Raw genomic sequence first — 21,622 nt, forward strand, 5'->3', positions numbered from 1 at the left:
AGACCCGCCAACGGCTCTAGAGGTGACAGAAATTGGTGAGGGCCAGCCTGTTAGCATAGATCTACCTGAAGGCTTGGAGTAGCCACAGCCATGAGAAATTATATACATTTTATTTTCATACGAGAGGCTGCAAAATCGCTGTACTCAGGACCAAAAGATGTTAGACGTTCCTATGGGCCAGAGATAAGATCTATCTGATGCTCCAGCCTCAGTGTATACGGCAAAACAATTGAGAGAGAGACACGCTACTCTACCCTGAAGTGGCTAACAGCCGAGGGCTAACACAGGTGTGTGTAGAAAAAAACAAGCGGTAGCATAAACTTTCCCATTCTTCTTTCCAGAATGACGTTCTGCCACTTAACTCTCCGCTGATAACATATTTCATATGAATGAGTAGCGGCCTCAAATGCTCTCACCATGAGAGGAAGCCTAAGCTATAAACATAGTTCAACAACAAGAATGAGCGGTGGCACACCTCGCTTTATCTTACATATGACAACAAGGGAAGCCACCACATACTCACAAAAGAAGCCCATACAACTGGTGCTTCTCTCTATCGTTCTAGACACCTTTTCTTTTTTTAAGCACGAGCGGGACCTGAACCGCGAGGTGCAGACGCCGAACCCTCTTCTCTCGAGAGGAGGGCCAGACAAGAGCGGAGCGTTCTCAAAGAAAAATGCTCACAATTTGCACCTCTTCCTTTGCAGACAGAAAACGCACGGTTTGTGTGTGTCACCCGGTGTCAAATATCAAGCGTAGCGTTAGTTCTGGCAGGTCACGTTAGTCAAGCTCGCATCAGCTGACCCTCATCTACCTATAGGAATACGACGCCTATCACCATATACATATAAGCTCCTTCAGTATGATCAGCAGCTATCGCGTTTCTCAGGAGCTAATTACCCTCCTCCATCCCCAGCTCCTCCTCTAGCCCAGTCAGGATTTGACATTCTGATTCCCCTTGAATCAGAATAATTATCGAATAATGTTGTACTTTAAAATCTTGAATTAAATATATTTGCAAATTTTCATGTTGGTTCTGTTCTGTTTACCCCAAGGGGGATTATTGCTGCTCTCCCTGCTCTTATCCATGCTAGGCTGCATGGATGCGCAGGGAGTTCTCGCCCAGAACGGAACCATACCGCCAATCCAAACTGTATGCTAATTGTCAATCATATTTGACGGTAGTGGTCCTGACAGAAATCTTGAGCACGGGTCTGCACACTTCTGAAAGCACTCAGCCTTTTCAGTGCATTTCATAACTACCTGATTTTCAAGCGCTTACAGACAGAACAGTCCCTGAAGACGAAAATATGATTATCATGCTTGCAAGGCGCCCTATATACTTCCATGATTCATGGGCTGTCGCCGGTCAATAGGATTGCCGTGATTTTATTGTGATTTCAGACACCTGTCACGCCTGAGGCATTCCCCTTAGCATCAATCAACGCAGTGAGAGTTCCCTTTCGAAAGGGAACCATAGAATTCAAAAGGGTGAACTTTCTTTTTCACATGACTGTAAGACTGTAAGGCTTGGAGGAAAATAGTAGATGTCTCGCTGGCGGGGGAGAGGGTAAGACCCGAACAAAAAAGCAAATTTGTGAAAACGATGACGGTCATGTTAATGTATATTACGTGTTCAGTCTAATGGGGCGTGATGTTTCTCTACAAAATGGCATCGCCAACTACTGGCCTGGCACGCATAACATGCATAACGTTTTTAGTCATTTTTACAGATCCTTGTGAACAGGGATCATTTTGACAACGTTATCATCTGTATGCAAAAAAAAGCAAAGGAAAACGTTTCAGTTTTTAGTACATCATTGTTGTGTAAATGTGCCCTTACAGTCCTGTAGTGTGAGCTTGCCTTTGGGCCGGTGGATTGCGAGGAAGATTCCCTCGATTTTGTTTTCATATCCATATTAATTAGATGCACATCCAGAGCAATAGAAAGAACTCCATTATTATTTAGATTTCCATATCTAAACTCACAAAGTTTGCATCAATCAGTTAGGTAGAGCATTACACCACATCACAAACAACAAAAGATGCAAAATAATTCAAACTCTCTTCAAACAAACAGTTAAAGTTTCAGTTGGATTAAAATCGTAATTCACAAATTTGGTAACACTTTATTTAAATGGTCCCCTTTACACATTCTGTTGACTATGGGGCTGTTTACACCTGGCCACTAACTGTGATCGGATAGCTATCCGATCGTGAAAAGACCAGGTGTATATGCCAATGGAGTTGGTCTGGGCCGCATTCCAGACGAACCTGGACAAGTATAAATTCATCTGGTTTTTGAAACCCCATTTCAGAAAGCTGAGCGATCTATTCATCGAGCTATGGCAAATTAAAGTGAAAGTCGCAGATGCTTAACACACAATCATCTTTATTAAAAGTAAAGAAACAAAATGATCTTACCAGTGATGTTGCCGCTGTCTCCTATTGCGGTCTTTGTTTTTGAAATTAGCTGATGATCAATAAAATGCTGCTCATATCTGTTACTTTCGGTGACGTGAACTCCATTAAATCTGCATATAGTGCAGGAATTGAAGATCGGCTATCCATTTTGCAAAAACACATTTATGTGACCAGGTGTAAATGGAATAGTTTTGATAAATCAGATAGTTGAACCAGGTAGGGTAGAGTGGGGGAAAACGCCCCCCTGGGGTAAAACGCCCCCCACCTGTTTTTCCCAAAATAACCACTAAAAGTAGTCAAGATACATTTTTACTGTTGCTATGCACTACGTTGATAACGGGGATATACAAATCTCTATGGAGAAGCTGACACCAGCGACACATTTGAAGAGAAGAGGATTAAATGGTAAATGCTATAATTTTCAGATATTAGTAAATAAGTGTTTAAGAGAATATTGTTCTGCAGGATATCGCAGTGATGTATGATAGATGAATAGTGAAGTCTGTAGTTTGAGATCATATATTATTTTTAAGGAATATAATTATATTTTAAAAATTAAACAAATTTTTAAAAAGTCATAGCTTGTGGGGTAAAACGCCCCCTACGCTGAGGGGTAAAACGCCCCCCCCTGGGGGCATAGTTTCTCTATCATAATTACTATAATAAAATATTTCTGTCTATCACATCCTTTGTTTTACACTTAATGCAGTATAACTAGGTGGTAAAATCTAAATATTTGAACAAAACATGAAAAAATTACCTCAAGTGAGCATTAACTAGCTAGCTTGCTAGCAAAGTTAGCTCACTGATGGAAGGTAGTTAATTTTGCCTATTTTGGAGATTGCTGAAATAAATATAAATATATATACATGTTGATACATTACTTGCCTTTTACCTTTAGAGATTAAAAACTATTGTCTGTTAATTTTGCTGTTGATCTATGAAGCAAACTGGTTGGTAAGAAAGGGGGCATTTTACCCCACCTTGGGGGGCGTTTTACCCCACCGCTGGGGCAAAACGCCCCCTTTGTACAAAAATATTTTCAGTGAAAATACTAATTAATTATGAAGGCTGAGCAATTTTAATATTTGGTGAATAACTCCTGCCATAGTCACTCAAAACCGGGATGGCAATTCTAGTCACATTTATGTTTTGTTTCACTGTAATGTCACATTTTCCTTAAGGGGGGCGTTTTCCCCCACTTTACCCTACATGTTTTAGAGAACAAGAGTCCAAGGGCTGGAGAGCATCCAGAATGAGCTAGATAGCACCATGTTGGAGTAGGGAACCAAGGCAGAGCCAGGGACCACTGCCAGAGATAGAACTCATGTTGTATAACATTCAATAGATTATTGCTGTCTGTTAGATGTACCACTAGATGGCAGTGCTATGTAAAGTGTTTAAGAGGACATGGTGCAGATGAACAATGGTGTGACATGTTGTGTGGTGAAACAAGAGATGCAAGTAATCCACTTGTAAAATGCTCTTTATTTGGGTTGCAACAAGAGACAAACATAACCAGAAATGGATCTGTGAGTTGTTTTAAAAAGAAGGCAAGAAGGAATGTGAAGCTGATTAAAGTACTTTAAATGGATAGTTCACCCAAAAATGAAAATTAGCCCATGATTTACTCACCTTCAAGTCATCCTAGGTGTATTTGACATTCTTCTTTCAGACAAATGCAATCAGAGTTATATAAAAAAAAAATGTCATGGCTCCTCCAAGCTTTATAATGGAAGTGAATGGCCATATGTTTTTTTAAGTCCATCAAAGTCCATCAAAGTGCATCCATCCATGATAAAAGCGCTCCACACGGCTCTGGGGGGTTAATAAAGACCCTCTGAAGTGAAGCGATGCGTTCATGTGAGAAAAAATATCCATATTTAAAACTTTATCAACTAAAATAACTAGCTTCCGGCAGACGGCCTACACAAGTTAACTTACGCCAAAAGAGTAACACTTGTCGATGTATGACGTAGGATGTAGGAGTAAGCATATGCTTTGTCGTTTTAGACTTCTAATTCGTGACTGGTGTTTTGTTTTTTTTGCTCTATCCTCTGCGCTTCCACATTTTGTCATTGTGTTGTGCGTCTAGGTCAAGGGTTACTCTTTCGCCGTAAATCGATGCGTACGGTCGTCTGTTGGAAGCTAGTTATTTTAGATTGTAAAGTTATAAATATGGTATTTTTCTTACAAAAACCCATGGCTGTGCTTCAGAAGGCCTTTATTAATCCCCTGGAGCCGTGTGGAGTATTTTTATCATGGATGGATGCACTTTTTTGTGCTTCAAATTTTCTCCAGCCATTCACTCCCATTATAAAGCTTGGATTAGCCAGGACATTTCTTAATATAACTCCAATTGTATTTGTCTGAAAGAAGAATGTCATGTACACTATAGGATGGCTTGAGGGGGAGTAAATCATGGGGTTATTTTTATTTTTGGGTGAACTATCCCCTTAAGAGGACATGGTACAGATAAAAAGGGAGCACAGAGAGTTCAGGAACAGTGGACACTAGTACATCATAGTGCATCATCCTATACATTTCCACCAAGTGGTGTAGATTTGAAAATTAAACTTTTAATCATGGAAGCAACACCAGTTATTTTCACCAAGAGATCTCTTATTTATTATTTTTATGTGTCAGACATACGAGAGAAACAGGCATAGAAGAGAAAGGTTACAGGCGAGGTCTTCATTCCAGATTTCTCTGTTGTCCTCTCTGTCCTCTCTCCCCATCTCTTTCCTCTCATCCCCTCTCTGCCAGCTGATGTGTTTCTCTGGGGCGCTACACTAAAAGGATTGAGCTTATATACACCATTGAGGAACTTACAAATTCCATGTAAGTTATAAAAACATGTTGCTATTTTTAAAATGGGACCTATAGCTAATGCTTACACATGGTACAATCCACTTTCTATGTACAGAAATCTTTATATTCCTTTATTTTCTTCATAACCTTTTAGGATTTTCAAAATGCTAAAATTAAGGGTAGATTGATTACAGTTTGAACAGAGGGACAGGTGAAACACGTTAAAATACTTGTGTGTGCACTCCTGACCAGTGTTGGTCTCGGTAGTAAAAAATAATTAATATAGGCCTATTACTCATTACTCGGTTTCAAAAGTAATATTATTACTTTACTTACTCCCTGCCTACTCATTATATTTCTTCTCCGTTACATCCCACAAAATTGGTAATTGTGTCCTTTCTCAAAATTTCTAGCTTCATGTGCACTCTTATATTTATTTAGACATTAACCCTTTCATGCATGAATTATGACTACCCCAGTCAGGATTTTAGGCCATGAAAATAAGATTTGAAAAGATTTGTTTTTTACAAATATTTTGGTTAAAAAAAAAGAAAAAGAAAAGAAAAAAAAGAAAAGTATTTAACAAACCAATGATTAAAATTATATAAAATCATGTAAAAAATATAATAAAGCTTCAACTATTGCAAACACAATTGAGTTTGTTCCTGTGTGACCAGCAGACGAAGAACTTCATACAAGTTGAACTTCACGTGTCTTTGATATCAGAACATGAAGACATGATTCCATTAAAGATTACAACTGGTGAAGGTACAACTCTGTGGAAATCAAACTCAATCTATGTAGAAAAAACTCATGCTCTTTCCAGTCTACCAGAGTACAGTGCTATGCATAAGTTTAGACACCCATACTAAAGTTGACTAAAAAGAGGAATAAAAAATCATCTTTTGGAAACTGAACTTAATGCCTTAATTAAAAAAATTAGGAAAAATCCAACCTTTAAGGACACCAATTTTCTTTGTGAATGAATAATGTATCGTAAATAAATAAATGTTCTTCCTTAAAATACAGGGTGCATAAGTTTGGACACCCCTATGTTAAATTCCCATAGAGGCAGGCAGATTTTTATTTTTTAAGTATTTTTTTTAATTTATTTTTTAGGATACTATGCATCCTGATAAAGTTCCCTTGGCCTTTGGAATTAAAATAGCCCCACATCATCACATAGCATTCACCATACCTAGAGATTGGCATGATTTTATTTCAGTTAGCCTAATAGCTAGTTTGATTTGCATTGAGAGATGATCTTATGGAAAGTACCCCATGCCAATCTCTAGGTATGGTGAAGGCTATGTGATGATGTGGGGCTATTTTAATTCCAAAGGCCAAGGGAACTTTATCAGGATGCATAGTATCCTAAAAATGTTTTTTTTTTTAAATACTTAAAAATAAAAATCTGCCTGCCTCTATGGGAATTTAACATAGGGGTGTCCAAACTTATGCACCCTGTATTTTAAGGAAGAACATTTATTTATTTACGATACATTATTCATTCACAAAGAAAATTGGTATCCTTAAAGGTTGGATTTTTCCTAATTTTTTAAATTAAGGCATTAAGTTCAATTTCCAAAAGATGATTTTTTATTCCTCTTTTTAGTCAACTTTAGCATGGGTGTCTAAACTTATGCATAGCACTGTATGTTAATTTATCCTTATTAGCTGATAATTCCAATTATGTTCAAAATGGACACATTTCTACCATAGCTCTCCTCTCTGGAAAAACCTTGGATAACATGCATAACCTCAAGTAACATGCATGATGTAGTCAGATTACTTTTTGATGTAACGAGTAAAGAAACGTATTTTAGGTAACATGCATTACGAAATTAGATTACTTTTTTGATGTAATGAGTAAAGCATTACAAGGAGCATGCATTATGTAATCAGATTACCTTTCTGATGTAACGAGTAATGCATTACAAGTAACGTACATTATGTAATCACATAACTTTTTTGATGTAACTGCAAATTACATTCTAATAACACAAATACATTTATTTACAGCCAAAAAAGTTACTGCAGATGAAGTATTTTCAAGAATAGTCAGTAATAGTCTGAATTGTAGCTGAAAAGCTATTAATAATAATAATAATAACTTGGACTTATATAGCGCCTTTCATGGTACCCAAGGTCGTTTAACAAATAGGGGGGTTAGGGGTTAAAGGACTTAGTGAAAATAAATGTTTTGAGGTGCATTTTGAACATGGGCAGGGATGGGGCAGAGCGGACGTGGAGGGGTAGACTGTTCCAGAGTGTGGGAGCATTGGCAGAGAAAGCCCTATCCCCAAAAGTCTGCAACCTGGTGTGGGGGGTGTCCAGCAGGTCCTTGTCAGAGGTATTAATACATTATGTCCAATTTAGTGGACAGATGATTAATCAGAATTTCCTCCCAACCTAAAATCAATACTTGGAAACTTTAAAAATGAAATGATTCATTAGATGTTATTTGATGCTACAACATTTTGTTTTTTTAACTGCAAGAGTCACCTAGGATAGAAGGAATGGATTGATACGTTCCAGAGCATTCCTTGGCATTTCTGATTGGCTGTCAGCCATCTTAGTTTGGGTAAAAAAAAAAAAAAAAAACTCCACATTCAATGGCTTGCCGCTGAAGATAAAAATTTTACTGTTGAATGACTTCTTTTTTTTTATTTTTTTTATTAATGTTCATAATAATTTGTAAAATGTATTTTGTGAAGTCAGACTATGTTATACATAAGTGCTTAGAAGAGATATCGGATGAGCTATATTTTGCATAGAAGTATGTGTGTGTCACGGTGTGACAAATGAGGGCGGAACTAAAGTTCGCCGCAATTGTGTCCCCTCCGGTATAATAACAAGGAAACACCACCCCCCGTGTAAATGTGTATCTGTTGCCTTGCCAACCGGGATGAGGAAATCGACATCAGGTGTGGGGAATTAATCTAGAGCCATGACGAAGCTATGTGGGCATGGAGAAGGATATAAAAAGCCAGCGAAGAGAGACTGTGGTGTGGTTCTCTCCCGTGAGAAGTCGTTCTATTTGAGTGTTGCAGAGAGGAATTGCGGGGTGCAAAGGGAAGTGCTGCTGGAGGGGACTTGAGGAGTGTGGAAGAGTTGTGAAAACACACCGTTTGCCTGGAAGGGAGAGAGATAAGTAATCGACCATCGTATCTCGTACCTGCATGTTTCAACACTGAATTTGAGGTGGATTGGAGTGCTTTGATTGTGCTACCTAAACGTCACTGAGTGAATTATACTGATTCATGTTCGATCTCTTGCCCTCTTCCCCCGTGTTGGAACGGTGATGTGAATCCGTCTATGTCTGTGGAGGAAAACCCTGAAACATCTTTTTCCCAACATTGGAGCTCGTTGCTTGTGGCACGGAGACCCCTGGGTGAGTGCTGGCCTTATCTGCACTTATTGAAGTGGATTGCAGTGCTTAAATTGACGTTTCCCCCCTCACGTTGCATGTTTGGAGTGAAATTGCCGTGTGTGTGTGGAAGATTTATTTTCTCTTGCCGTGCACTCCCCACGTGCCATGCTGGTCTACTGTCAGTAATTGGAGCTTAATAATTCGATCGGCCCCATCTGTTGAGGACTAGAAGGAATAGCATCTGTGAGTCAAACTAACCTCTCTGTTTTGAAGTAGTGATTCTGACCGTCTTAGAAGAAGCTCTGTCCAGCCTGTTGACTTAAGTTCGCTCCTTGCCTGTCAACCCACCTGTATGGTGAGAAGGTTTGCCCCCCCTTGCAACACACGTGAGACTGCACACTCTATCTGCAATTGTGATTTTGTTTGTCTTAGCAGGAGCTCCGCTCAGCCTGTTGACTTTGAGTCTGCTGCAGCCCTAAGCCCACCTGTATGGTGTGAAGTTATCTGTCCCCTGCAACACACGTGAGAACTGTATACTGCTGTTGAAGTTGATTCTGTCTGTCCTAGAGAAGTTCACCTCAGCCTGCGACTTGAGTCTGCTACAACCCCAAGTCCATTCTGCATGGTGCGAAGTCATCTGTCCCCTGCAACACACGTGAGAATTGTATACTGCTGTTGAAGTTGATTCTGTCTGTTCTAGAGAAGCTCCACTCAGCCTGCGACTTGAATCTGCTATAGCCCCCGGTCCATCTGCATGGTGTGAAGTTATCTGTCCCCTGCAACACACGTAAGAACTGTATACTGTGGTGAAGTTGATTTTGTCTGTCTTAGAGCAGCCCTGCTCAGCTGCGACTTTGAGTCTGTTACAATCCCAAGTCCATCTGCATGGTGCGAAGTTAGCTGTCCCCCGCAACACACGTGAGAGTTGTATATTGCTGTTGAAGTTGATTCTGTCTGTCCAGGAGAAGCTCCGCTCGGCCTGCACCTTGAGTCTGCTATAGCCCCCGGCCCATCTGCATGGTGTGGAGTCACCTGTCCCCGGCAACACACGTGAGGCCTATATACTGCTGTTGAAGCTGACTCTGTCTGTTCTAACTGTCTGCCCTAGAGAAGCTCCGTTCAGCCTGTGGACTCGAGTCTGCTGTAGCCCTAGAGTTCCAACTGTCTACTCACCTGTGGAAATTCACCTGTCTGTCATCGGTCCTTGTGAACCCTGCATCGGTGTGGGAAAAGGAAGGGCCCCGACTGTCTACTCACCTGTGGAAACTCACCTGTCTGTCGTCGGTCCCTGTGAACCCTGCATCAGTGTGGGAAGAGGAACAGCCCGACCGTCTACTCACCTGTGGAAACTCACCTGTCCGTCGTAGGTCCCTGTGGACCCTGCATCAGTGTGGGAAGAGGAACAGCCCGACTGTCTGCTCACCTGTGGAAACTCACCTGTCTGTCGTAGGTCCCTGCGGACCCCGCATCAGTGCGGGAAGGGGAACAGCCCCGACCGCATACACACCCGTGGAAATCCATCGATCCATCTCAGGCCATTGCGAACCTTGTATCGGCGTGGGAGTGGGCCCCGGAGACTGCCGCATTGCCTCGATTCCGGGGAAGAAGAGGAAAGGAAGATTTTAGCTTAGGTTATTCAAATTACTTTTAACTTTAATAAAAAGAACTGTTATTCCCTTGAATTCTGTTTCCGTCTCGTCTCTGACACGCTCCTCAGGGTGGTCCTGGTTCAGGGGTGGGCGCAGTCCGGCTTGGCCCATCCCGACCTGTGACAGATTTGGCGTAAGTCGGCAGGATACCACCTTGAGTTGAGCGATCAGAGTGAGATGGCTGAAGAAGAAGAGCCAGTAGTGCGGCAACCGGCAATGCCGATTTTTATGGGAGCCCCGTGGGCCCAGAAGTACGGAGGCCCTGGATCAGAAGTGAGTTTGTCATGTTGGAAAGCGCAGGTCGAGTACTTAGCCGGACTTCAAGGTCTGAGTGCCCCCCAGAAAGTACAGTTTGTTTTAAATTCCTTGGAAGGAGAAGCAAGAAGAGAGGTACAGGCAGCGCCGGAAGCAAATCGAACGACGGTCCAAGCAATCTTTGAATTTCTCACGGGGCAATATGGAGACACCACCCCGGTAGCTGTCCTGCGAACGCAGTTTTTCAATTGTAGACAAGGGCCTCGACAAAATGTCCGTGCATTCACACTACAGTTGAGGGAACAGTTCTCCCGTTTGAAAGGAAGACAGGATCACGGTCTGGGTGATGAGGAAGTCCTGTTGAGAGATCAGTTTCTATTAGGATTACGAGAAGGCCCTGTGCGTCAGAGTCTGCGGGTCCAACTACGACGAGAACCCGACCTCACTTTTGAAGAGCTGCGTGGAGAAGCTTTAGCCCTTGAACGTGACCATGCTGCGAGCGTAGACCCTCCCAGTTGTCTGGCTACCAACGCCACTAGTGTTCCACCGCCCCCTGCTACATCGGACTGGAAACAGGCCCTTCGGGAGGAGCTGAAGAAGGACGTACGTGAGCAACTGTCCGAACTGTCTAAGTCCCTCGTGGCAGAACTTCGCCGGGAATATCCCCGTTCATTGCCTCCGCCACGGGAGCGGGCATACTCCGATGGGGGCCATCTCCCAGAACGCCGTCCACTTCGGCCTTTGGGGCCTCGATTCCAGTGGGATGAACAGGGTCGTCCTCTCTGCAATAACTGTGGAGAACCGGGTCATTATTTCCGTCAGTGCTCCTCCAGACGGGCATCGCAGGGGGGTTTTTAGAGCGTCCGGCCACTGTGGGTCAAGTGGTCGGGACCCCCTTGTTAGACCCTCAGCTTCCCACACTCCCCAACGAACACCTGGTGGGCCGTTGCCCGGTTGTGGCGATTCAGGTCAACGGCCAGGAAGTGCAATGCCTCCTGGACACCGGGTCGCAAGTAACCTTGTTTGCGGAGAGCCTGACTCATGAGTTATTTGGTGCCCAGGGTCGGTCGACGGCCGAAGCCCCCTGGTTGACCCTGCGTGGGGCAAATGGACTTGACATACCATACGTTGGATATTTGGTGATGGATCTGGAGATACACGGGGTTGTGGTACCCCAGAAGGGAGTAGTGGTGGTGCGAGATGGCTGTCTGGGGTCTCATCGGGCCCTACTGGGCATGAACGTGATCTCTGAGTGTTGGGAGGAACTGTTCCGGGGCAGCCCAGTGCGAGCTGCCTCGTCATCGGATGGCCAGGAGTGGGATCGGGTGAGAGCCGACTGTCGCCGGGTTTGCCTGGCCGAGCAGCAGGGCGAACGGGAGAGTACTGGGAGAGTGGCCTGCCGTTATGCCTTGTCCGTTCCCGCTCGAAGTGAAGCCGTGGTCTGGGCCAGGGTGCCCTCTCGGCTTTATAGCCCCCAGGAGTGGGTTTTGGTGGAGCCCTACCCGGATGGCCCCAAGGTGGAAGTTGCTCGGGGGCTGGCGTCCGCAAGGAGAGGCCGAGTCTCAGTTAGAGTCCGAAACACAAATTCTTTCCCGATCCATCTATACCGCCACCAACGCCTGGCCCGAGTTACCTCGGTGAAGCCCCATCAAATTCGAGAACAGGGAGAAGTGGAATTCTGTCGAGTAAGTCCAACAGTGGTAGAGGTGGCCCTAGCACAAACGGGTCGACACGTGGAAGAGGTTGGAGGAAGACTGCCGACACACCTGGAAGGAGAGTCGTTACGTGGAGAGGGATTGAAAGAGGACCAAGTCCAACAACTCCAATGTTTCTTGACGAAATGGCAACATTTGTTCTCTACCCACGACGAGGACTACGGCCGTACGGATGCAGTTAAGCACCAGATCCCGACCGGAGAGGCCACACCCAGCAGGGAGCGTTATCGACCCGTGCCTCCGACCCTGTATTCAGAGGTTCGCACCCTCCTGAGGGGGATGTTGGATAAGGGAATTATCCGGGAGAGCAGCAGTCCTTGGGCCGCGCCGATAGTACTGGTACGGAAGAAAAATGGTTCTTGGAGGTTCTGTGTGGACTACCGGCGGCTCAACCAGGTGACCAAGAGGGATGCTTTCCCATTGCCCCGAGTAGAAGATTCTCTCACCAGCCTTACACAAGCAGCTTGGTATTCGACACTCGATCTGGCCAGCGGATACTGGCAAGTCCAGGTGGATGAGCGGGACAGGGAGAAGACTGCGTTCACTACCCCCTTTGGGTTATATGAGTGGGACCGGATGCCCTTTGGCCTCTGCAACGCCCCAGCCACCTTCCAACGGCTCATGCAGCGTTGCCTGGGCGGCCAACTAATGGAGACCACGCTTGTCTACCTCGACGACGTGATCGTCTATTCTCCGGATTTCGGGTCCCATCTCCAACACCTGGAACAGGTCTTTCTCTCCCTGGAGAGGTATGGGCTGAAACTCCAGCCGGGGAAATGTCAGCTTTTCCGAAAGGAGGTAAAATTCTTGGGCCACATTGTGAGTGCTGGAGGGATTTCTGTCGATCCGGAGAAGGTGGCGGCTGTGCAGGGGTGGGCCACCCCTAAGACGGTACGGCAGGTTAGATCCTTCCTGGGCTTCGTCGGATATTATAGGCGGTTCATTAAAGACTTCTCCAGAATCGCCAAGCCGATCAACCAGCTGCTGGGAGGTACGGGACGAGTTCGGGGTCGAGGGTCGCCGTCGATCCAGTGGGATCCGGCGTGTGAGGAGGCCTTTCAGAGGCTCAAACAGGAGTTATTACAGGCCCCGATTTTGGCTTATGCCGACTTCACACAACCTTTCATCCTGTACACAGATGCCAGTAACCTGGGGTTAGGAGCTGTTCTGGCTCAGAAGCAACAAGGAAAGGAGAGGGTAATCGCTTATGCGAGCCGAAGCCTGCACCCCACCGAGAGAAACGACGCCAATTACAGTTCCTTTAAACTCGAGCTGCTGGCAATGAAGTGGGCGGTGAGTGAAAAATTTAAAGATTACCTGTGGGGAGCCAGGGTGCAAGTGGTTACGGACAATAATCCGCTCGTACATCTGCAGACCGCCAAGCTGGGGGCGGTAGAACAGAGATGGGTGGCACAACTGGCGAACTTCGATTACCAGCTCCAGTACCGGCCAGGGAGGGAACACACCAACGCCGATGTCCTATCTAGGCTGCCAGAGGAAGGATCCTCGGGCCCGGTATTGGCTCATGAAGCAGGACATGACGAAGGACTAATGGTGGGGATTGTGGAGGCACCAGGCCAGCCCTTGGAAGAATCCCCGGGTTGTTGGGGATGGGACCCGCAGCGCTGGAGGGTATGGCAGGGCGAGGACGAGGATCTGCTGGTGGTCCGGACTTGGCTGAGGCGGAAGGCATGGCCCGATGGTGCGGAATGCCGAGCTCAGACCCGGACAGTGCGAGGACTGTTGGGCCAGAGAGAGAGACTCTACTTGAAGGAAGGGGTGATCTGCAGGGCCCTTCAAGATCCCAAGAGGGGTGACAGGGTCTGTCAGGTGGTGGTCCCAGAGGGCCGCTGGCCAGCGTTGTTGGAAGCCTATCACACCAGGATGGGGCATCAAGGGCAAGAGAGGACGACAGCCTTATTACGGCGACACTTCTATTGGCCCGGAATGGAGGGCACAACGAGGGCCTATCTACAGAAGTGTCCACGCTGTATATTGTTTAAGACCAAGAAAGAGGTACGGGCTCCCCTGGTTCCAATTCAGGCCAAGGCACCCTTGCACATTGTCGCTATGGACTATCTGACCCTGGGTCGGCCGGTGGACCGGATCCAGTATATCCTTGTGGTGACGGACCTGTTCACGAAGTACGCTTGGGCCGTTCCGACCCTAGATCAGACCGCTATTACCACCGCCAACGCCTTGTGGAAGTACGTGATCCAGCCGTTCGGGTGTCCCGAAGTACTCCATTCTGATCAGGGGCCTAACTTTGAGTCCAGGGTGATCCACGAGCTGTGCCAGCTGTATGGAGGGAAGAAGACCCATACGACCCCTTATCACCCCCAAGGGAACGGGGGTTGTGAGAGATTTAACCAGACGCTGCTGAGCCTGCTGGGGACCCTGGAGGAGGACCAGCAGGGCCATTGGGCCGACAGACTTCCGGCATTAGTTCAGGCATACAACAATAGCGTACACAGTACTACGGGCTACGCCCCAACTTATCTGATGTTTGGAAGGCATGTGAGGCTTCCAACTGATTTGCTTTTGGGGACCATGGCGGCGGAAGAAGGGAGCAGTCTGACCGATTGGGTGACCAGGCACCACCAGCGCCTTCAGTCGGCTTATGAGCAGGTCTCGGATCAGATCAGTCGGGCTGCAGCGAAGAACAAAAGGCTATACGACCGGACGGCTCGGGAAGCACCGCTACTACCAGGGGAGAGAGTATTGGTAAGGGACAACCGTCGCCAGGGGAAGGGCAAATTAAGCGACCGGTGGGAGTCACAGCCCTATGTAGTCCAGCGGCAACCACACCCAGACCAGCCGGTTTATGCCATCCGTCCCGAAGGGAGAGCCGGTCCAGAGCGGGTGTTGCATCGCAACCTGATTCGCCCCTGTCCGAACTATCCGACTCCTGCTGCCGAAAAGCCCCCCGGTGAAACAGCATGGATGCCCCAGTTGGTAGGATGGGCGGTGGTCCCGAGGGGACTAGGCATAGAGCCACGGCCTGAAGAGCCTATTTCTCCACCCAGGCGGCCCCAGCGGGAGAACCGAGGTCGGCCCCCAGCTAGATATGGAGACTGGATGTCCGGCTCCCGTTCTCGGGACTAGAACGGTTTGGCGGGGGAGTATGTCACGGTGTGACAAATGAGGGCGGAACTAAAGTTCGCCGCAATTGTGTCCCCTCCGGTATAATAACAAGGAAACACCACCCCCCGTGTAAATGTGTATCTGTTGCCTTGCCAACCGGGATGAGGAAATCGACATCAGGTGTGGGGAATTAATCTAGAGCCATGACGAAGCTATGTGGGCATGGAGAAGGATATAAAAAGCCAGCGAAGAGAGACTGTGGTGTGGTTCTCTCCCGTGAGAAGTCGTTCTATTTGAGTGTTGCAGAGAGGAATTGCGGGGTGCAAAGGGAAGTGCTGCTGGAGGGGACTTGAGGAGTGTGGAAGAGTTGTGAAAACACACCGTTTGCCTGGAAGGGAGAGAGATAAGTAATCGACCATCGTATCTCGTACCTGCATGTTTCAACACTGAATTTGAGGTGGATTGGAGTGCTTTGATTGTGCTACCTAAACGTCACTGAGTGAATTATACTGATTCATGTTCGATCTCTTGCCCTCTTCCCCCGTGTTGGAACGGTGATGTGAATCCGTCTATGTCTGTGGAGGAAAACCCTGAAACATCTTTTTCCCAACATTGGAGCTCGTTGCTTGTGGCACGGAGACCCCTGGGTGAGTGCTGGCCTTATCTGCACTTATTGAAGTGGATTGCAGTGCTTAAATTGACGTTTCCCCCCTCACGTTGCATGTTTGGAGTGAAATTGCCGTGTGTGTGTGGAAGATTTATTTTCTCTTGCCGTGCACTCCCCACGTGCCATGCTGGTCTACTGTCAGTAATTGGAGCTTAATAATTCGATCGGCCCCATCTGTTGAGGACTAGAAGGAATAGCATCTGTGAGTCAAACTAACCTCTCTGTTTTGAAGTAGTGATTCTGACCGTCTTAGAAGAAGCTCTGTCCAGCCTGTTGACTTAAGTTCGCTCCTTGCCTGTCAACCCACCTGTATGGTGAGAAGGTTTGCCCCCCCTTGCAACACACGTGAGACTGCACACTCTATCTGCAATTGTGATTTTGTTTGTCTTAGCAGGAGCTCCGCTCAGCCTGTTGACTTTGAGTCTGCTGCAGCCCTAAGCCCACCTGTATGGTGTGAAGTTATCTGTCCCCTGCAACACACGTGAGAACTGTATACTGCTGTTGAAGTTGATTCTGTCTGTCCTAGAGAAGTTCACCTCAGCCTGCGACTTGAGTCTGCTACAACCCCAAGTCCATTCTGCATGGTGCGAAGTCATCTGTCCCCTGCAACACACGTGAGAATTGTATACTGCTGTTGAAGTTGATTCTGTCTGTTCTAGAGAAGCTCCACTCAGCCTGCGACTTGAATCTGCTATAGCCCCCGGTCCATCTGCATGGTGTGAAGTTATCTGTCCCCTGCAACACATGTAAGAACTGTATACTGTGGTGAAGTTGATTTTGTCTGTCTTAGAGCAGCCCTGCTCAGCTGCGACTTTGAGTCTGTTACAATCCCAAGTCCATCTGCATGGTGCGAAGTTAGCTGTCCCCCGCAACACACGTGAGAGTTGTATATTGCTGTTGAAGTTGATTCTGTCTGTCCAGGAGAAGCTCCGCTCGGCCTGCACCTTGAGTCTGCTATAGCCCCCGGCCCATCTGCATGGTGTGGAGTCACCTGTCCCCGGCAACACACGTGAGGCCTATATACTGCTGTTGAAGCTGACTCTGTCTGTTCTAACTGTCTGCCCTAGAGAAGCTCCGTTCAGCCTGTGGACTCGAGTCTGCTGTAGCCCTAGAGTTCCAACTGTCTACTCACCTGTGGAAATTCACCTGTCTGTCATCGGTCCTTGTGAACCCTGCATCGGTGTGGGAAAAGGAAGGGCCCCGACTGTCTACTCACCTGTGGAAACTCACCTGTCTGTCGTCGGTCCCTGTGAACCCTGCATCAGTGTGGGAAGAGGAACAGCCCGACCGTCTACTCACCTGTGGAAACTCACCTGTCCGTCGTAGGTCCCTGTGGACCCTGCATCAGTGTGGGAAGAGGAACAGCCCGACTGTCTGCTCACCTGTGGAAACTCACCTGTCTGTCGTAGGTCCCTGCGGACCCCGCATCAGTGCGGGAAGGGGAACAGCCCCGACCGCATACACACCCGTGGAAATCCATCGATCCATCTCAGGCCATTGCGAACCTTGTATCGGCGTGGGAGTGGGCCCCGGAGACTGCCGCATTGCCTCGATTCCGGGGAAGAAGAGGAAAGGAAGATTTTAGCTTAGGTTATTCAAATTACTTTTAACTTTAATAAAAAGAACTGTTATTCCCTTGAATTCTGTTTCCGTCTCGTCTCTGACACGCTCCTCAGGGTGGTCCTGGTTCAGGGGTGGGCGCAGTCCGGCTTGGCCCATCCCGACCTGTGACATGTGCAATGCAACATGTTTCACTGAGCAAAGGTTTTCCAATGCTGATGTGTACTTCAACTGTGTACCGTTGACATATTCTTTACAAGGAAAGGAATGTTTTTCACTGATGCAAATGTACTACGAGTGTATACACTGCAGGACAGATTTGTTATTATTTGTAGGTCACTATTCATTTTTGATATGCACTATGCTTTGTACAAAGTCCTTTGTATAAAAGGTCAGATTCTGTCATTAAATGTATTATACTATAATAATAATTCGTTACATTTATATAGCCTAGTGCTTTTCTCAGCACTCAAAGCGCTTTTCATGGAAGGGGGGAATCTCCTTAACCACCACCAATGTGCAGCATCCACCTGGATGATGTGACGGCAGCCATATTGCACCAGAACACCCACCACACAGCAACTTATTGGTGGAGAGGAGACAGAGTAATGAGGACAATCAGTATATATGGGGATGATTAGGAGGCCATGAGGATGGACAGAGGCCAATGGGCAAATTTTGCCAGGATGTCGGGGTTAAACCCCCGATTTTTTTTAAATCCCTACTGGGATTTTTAATGGCCACAGAGAGTCAGGAACTTGGTTTTCAACATCTGATCTGAAGGACGGTGCTTTTTGACAGTATAATGTCCCCATCACAGACCACAGGGTGAGCACCCCCTGCTGGCCTCACTAACACCTCTTCCAGCAGTAAGCTAGTTTTCTCAGGAGGTCTCCCATCCAGGCACTAACCAGGCTCAGTGGTGCACTGCCAGCGCACTGCTTAGCTTCAGTGGGCAATGAGTCTTGGGCTACAGGGTGAACTGGGTATTATAAACTGTTACACGTGAGTTTGAATAGACAGTTAGTATGAAATCAAACATATAAGACTGCTGATCCAAACTTCACAAATCTATGGCCTGGTTTCAAAGACAGGGCTTAGATTAAGCCAGGATTAGACCTTAGTTCAATTAAGACATTTAAGTAGCTTTTATAAACATGCCTTAGGAAAAAAACATTGCTGTTGTGCATTTAGAGACAATGGTGTAAACTCCACCCACTGGCCCAAAAACAGTATCCAGTGTCGTGGTCGAAGGAATTCAGCGTGTATGTCTTTTCAGGCGCTTCTGAAAAAATCACTTTAATTTATTTAACAGTTGATTTCTAATTTTAATTCTGACTCCATGAATAATTTAATCTGACTCCAAATTTAAGTGACTCTTTGTTTTTACAAATTTGCTATCTTAATACCTGATCCTCAGATTAGTTGTGATTTAATTTAGACCAAGGATTATTCTGGCCATCTCATAATTTTAAATATTCGTTCATTAAGGACCCGGGGTCGCTTTGAGACGTCACATTGCGAACGTGCGCTCACGGACACAATCTAGCCAGTTTTGAAGTCAGAGGGTGCAGTGCAACTATTTTACCCTAAGCGGCCACTCACTGCTGACTCATAACAAAGCTGTAATTTTTTTTAATAGTTGCGAGCTTGCAACGTGCTAAGTCAGTGATAGTCAAAAATCGGAAGGTCTCCTTAATGAGGTGCCCCATGCTCCATTCATTAGTGCCTTCGGTTTGATCTATCCTGGACAGAGATTTGCGGAAACACCAGACTGCACATTAATCTACTGGAAATAATGATTTCAGAATAATGCAGAATAAATCAAGGTTAACATTTATTTTTGCCAGGCAGGATTAAACATCAAATAAAAAGAATTAAAAAGAATACATAGTACACAACTGATCAGCATATAATAGAGACATCATTCAAAATGCAATATCAAAATAGTTTCAAATAGTCAGCATACCAGGCAATAGAGACACACAGCAACAGTGTGGGAAGATCTGTTTACAGATGCTTCCTTGAGCGGTTTGCCAATTCCCTTTAAATACCCAAGTGGAACAAAAGAACAATAAACATCTAGCACCCAAATATTTATTCAGCTTTCGTTGGACCCTTTCTTGTGCCCCAAGTGGTCACGCCTGAGTTTGGGGGATAAAGACAAATAATTATCAACGATCTTTATTGGGGCATCTCCCACATCAGAAGAACAGGCATTGTTTTCTTTTTTCTGACTGTTCTGCTGCTGCGGGAATGAAACCCCTTTACCATTCACAACAGAAGTATTTATTTTGCCCTCACATAAAACAGCTGGAGGCAGTAGGTTTATGTGATTTGCATGACTGAATGAGACCTGGAGGGGAGAAAACAGTGTGAGGACTCAGCATTTTTTTTTAAATCTTTTGTTTCTGCAATCTACAGAATCCGTGGAAATGAGCTTACGTTCTGACGTACAACCCAGAAGCGTTGCGCTGTTACACTACGTTCACATCCTATCCACGTTATTTTGCAACTCGAAAGTAAGATAATCTCTGTGAATGTGTGAGACTTCTGATTCATTAGCCTCTATAACAAGAAGAATAACAAAGTGTAGTAAACTAAAACTATTTGTTCTACAAATCAGTGTGTTTATGGTTATGATAATGGATTTAGATATGATAACAAATTCCAGTACAAAGGAATGTTTTTGCACAGCTAAAATAACTGGAAGCGGACGAGACCAGAAGCTTCGCACATTCGCACAATTTATAAATAGCAGCATCTGCTCTTATGTTAAAAAATAAGGTAGATATACAAAGAACTAGATGTACCGCATGGCGGTACAAAATATGACCGCCGCTCAGGCCTGCACTGGCTTTCCACAAAAATAAATGACGTGGAGCAATTTGGCTGTATTGCGTGTTTATGTATATACCTAAAAAAAGTAGTAGTATGTGCAAGTCTGTCTGTGTGTATGTGTGTGTCTGTGCGTGTATGTATGCGTGCGTACATGTGTGTGCGCGTGTGTGTGTGTGTGTGTGTGTGTCTGTGTATGTGGATTTGTATGTGTGTGTATGGGTGTGTGTCTGTGCGTGTGGATGTCAGTGTGTGTGCATGCTTGCGTTTGTTTGTATTCCTGCATGTGTGTGTGTGACAGTTAGGGTTGCCAACTTCAGAAAAGGAAAATGCGGGACAATCGTGGTTATTTATAGGAAAATGAGGGACACTCAAAATATTTGTACTGTATCACACAGTGTACGTCATTTCAGTGTCTGCAGTTAAGTTTGTGTTTAAAAGGTTATCAGACATAAACACATTTGTATTGCTTAACCTATTTATGTATTTAATTCTAAAAATAATTTTAATGTCATACATGAAAAAAGTCACATTACAAACAAACCATAGTTCAAAATAACAGCATTTATCTAAAATAGAAAGCATTTTTAACATTATACACTAGGCTTACAGTTCAAAAGTTTGGGGTTAGTAAGATTATTTTTTGGGAAAAAAAATAAAGAAAGTAATTGCCTACTTTTATTCAGCAAGGATGCATTACATTAATCAAAAGTGACAGTTAAGATAATGTTACAAAAGCTTTCTATGTACTTTCTAAAAGCTTTAAAACATTAATAATAATCAGAAATGTTTTTTGAGCATATTATTCCCTCAGGTAGATTACATGTTTTCTTGCGTGGCTGGATGTTAGACTCATGAACAATAATCACGTTGTTTGCATTCGCCAAAATTGATTAGCCGAAACCAAAACGTGGACAGTGAAAGGAAATTACCGTTAGCGCGAGACGAGTCCGGCTTGAAGCGGAAGCGACCAGACGGCAGAGGATGTTCGCAAATCAAACAATGATTTGTCTCAAAACAGTGATTAAAAAAAGCTGTGATTGGATGATGACAGGTGTCTGTGATCATTCTCAAGTGTCGTGGTCAGCACTGCTGCTGTTGCTGTTGTATCAGTCAGTGGTTTATCAGCTTGTCAAAAAACGGGACACGGGAGGTCACGCACGGGACAAATAAATTAGGCCCAAAATACGGGACGTCCCGCCTAATTCGGGACAGTTGGCAACCTTAGTGACAGTATCATCCTAAA

The 21,622-nt window shown here is 45.3% G+C and overlaps 1 protein-coding gene across 1 annotated transcript; it reads left to right on the forward strand.

Moving 5' to 3' along the window:
* The first annotated feature begins 8,188 nt into the window (after positions 1-8,188).
* On the forward strand, positions 8,189-11,528 carry LOC311278719 (uncharacterized protein). The gene is made up of 2 exons (XM_084389728.1): positions 8,189-9,658; positions 9,756-11,528. Exon 2 carries the CDS (start codon positions 10,435-10,437, stop codon positions 11,368-11,370), a length of 936 nt encoding a protein of 311 aa, XP_084245854.1. The 5' UTR covers positions 8,189-9,658; positions 9,756-10,434; the 3' UTR covers positions 11,371-11,528.
* The last annotated feature ends 10,094 nt before the right edge of the window (positions 11,529-21,622 follow it).

Source organism: Rutilus rutilus (assembly GCF_951802725.1).
Source record: "Rutilus rutilus genome assembly, chromosome: 19".
Taxonomy (NCBI): Eukaryota; Metazoa; Chordata; class Actinopteri; order Cypriniformes; family Leuciscidae; genus Rutilus; species Rutilus rutilus.

Bases quoted from the DNA above. Each gene is read 5' to 3' on its own strand.
- LOC311278719 (XM_084389728.1), top strand. From the start codon at position 10,435: ATGGCTGAAGAAGAAGAGCCAGTAGTGCGGCAACCGGCAATGCCGATT.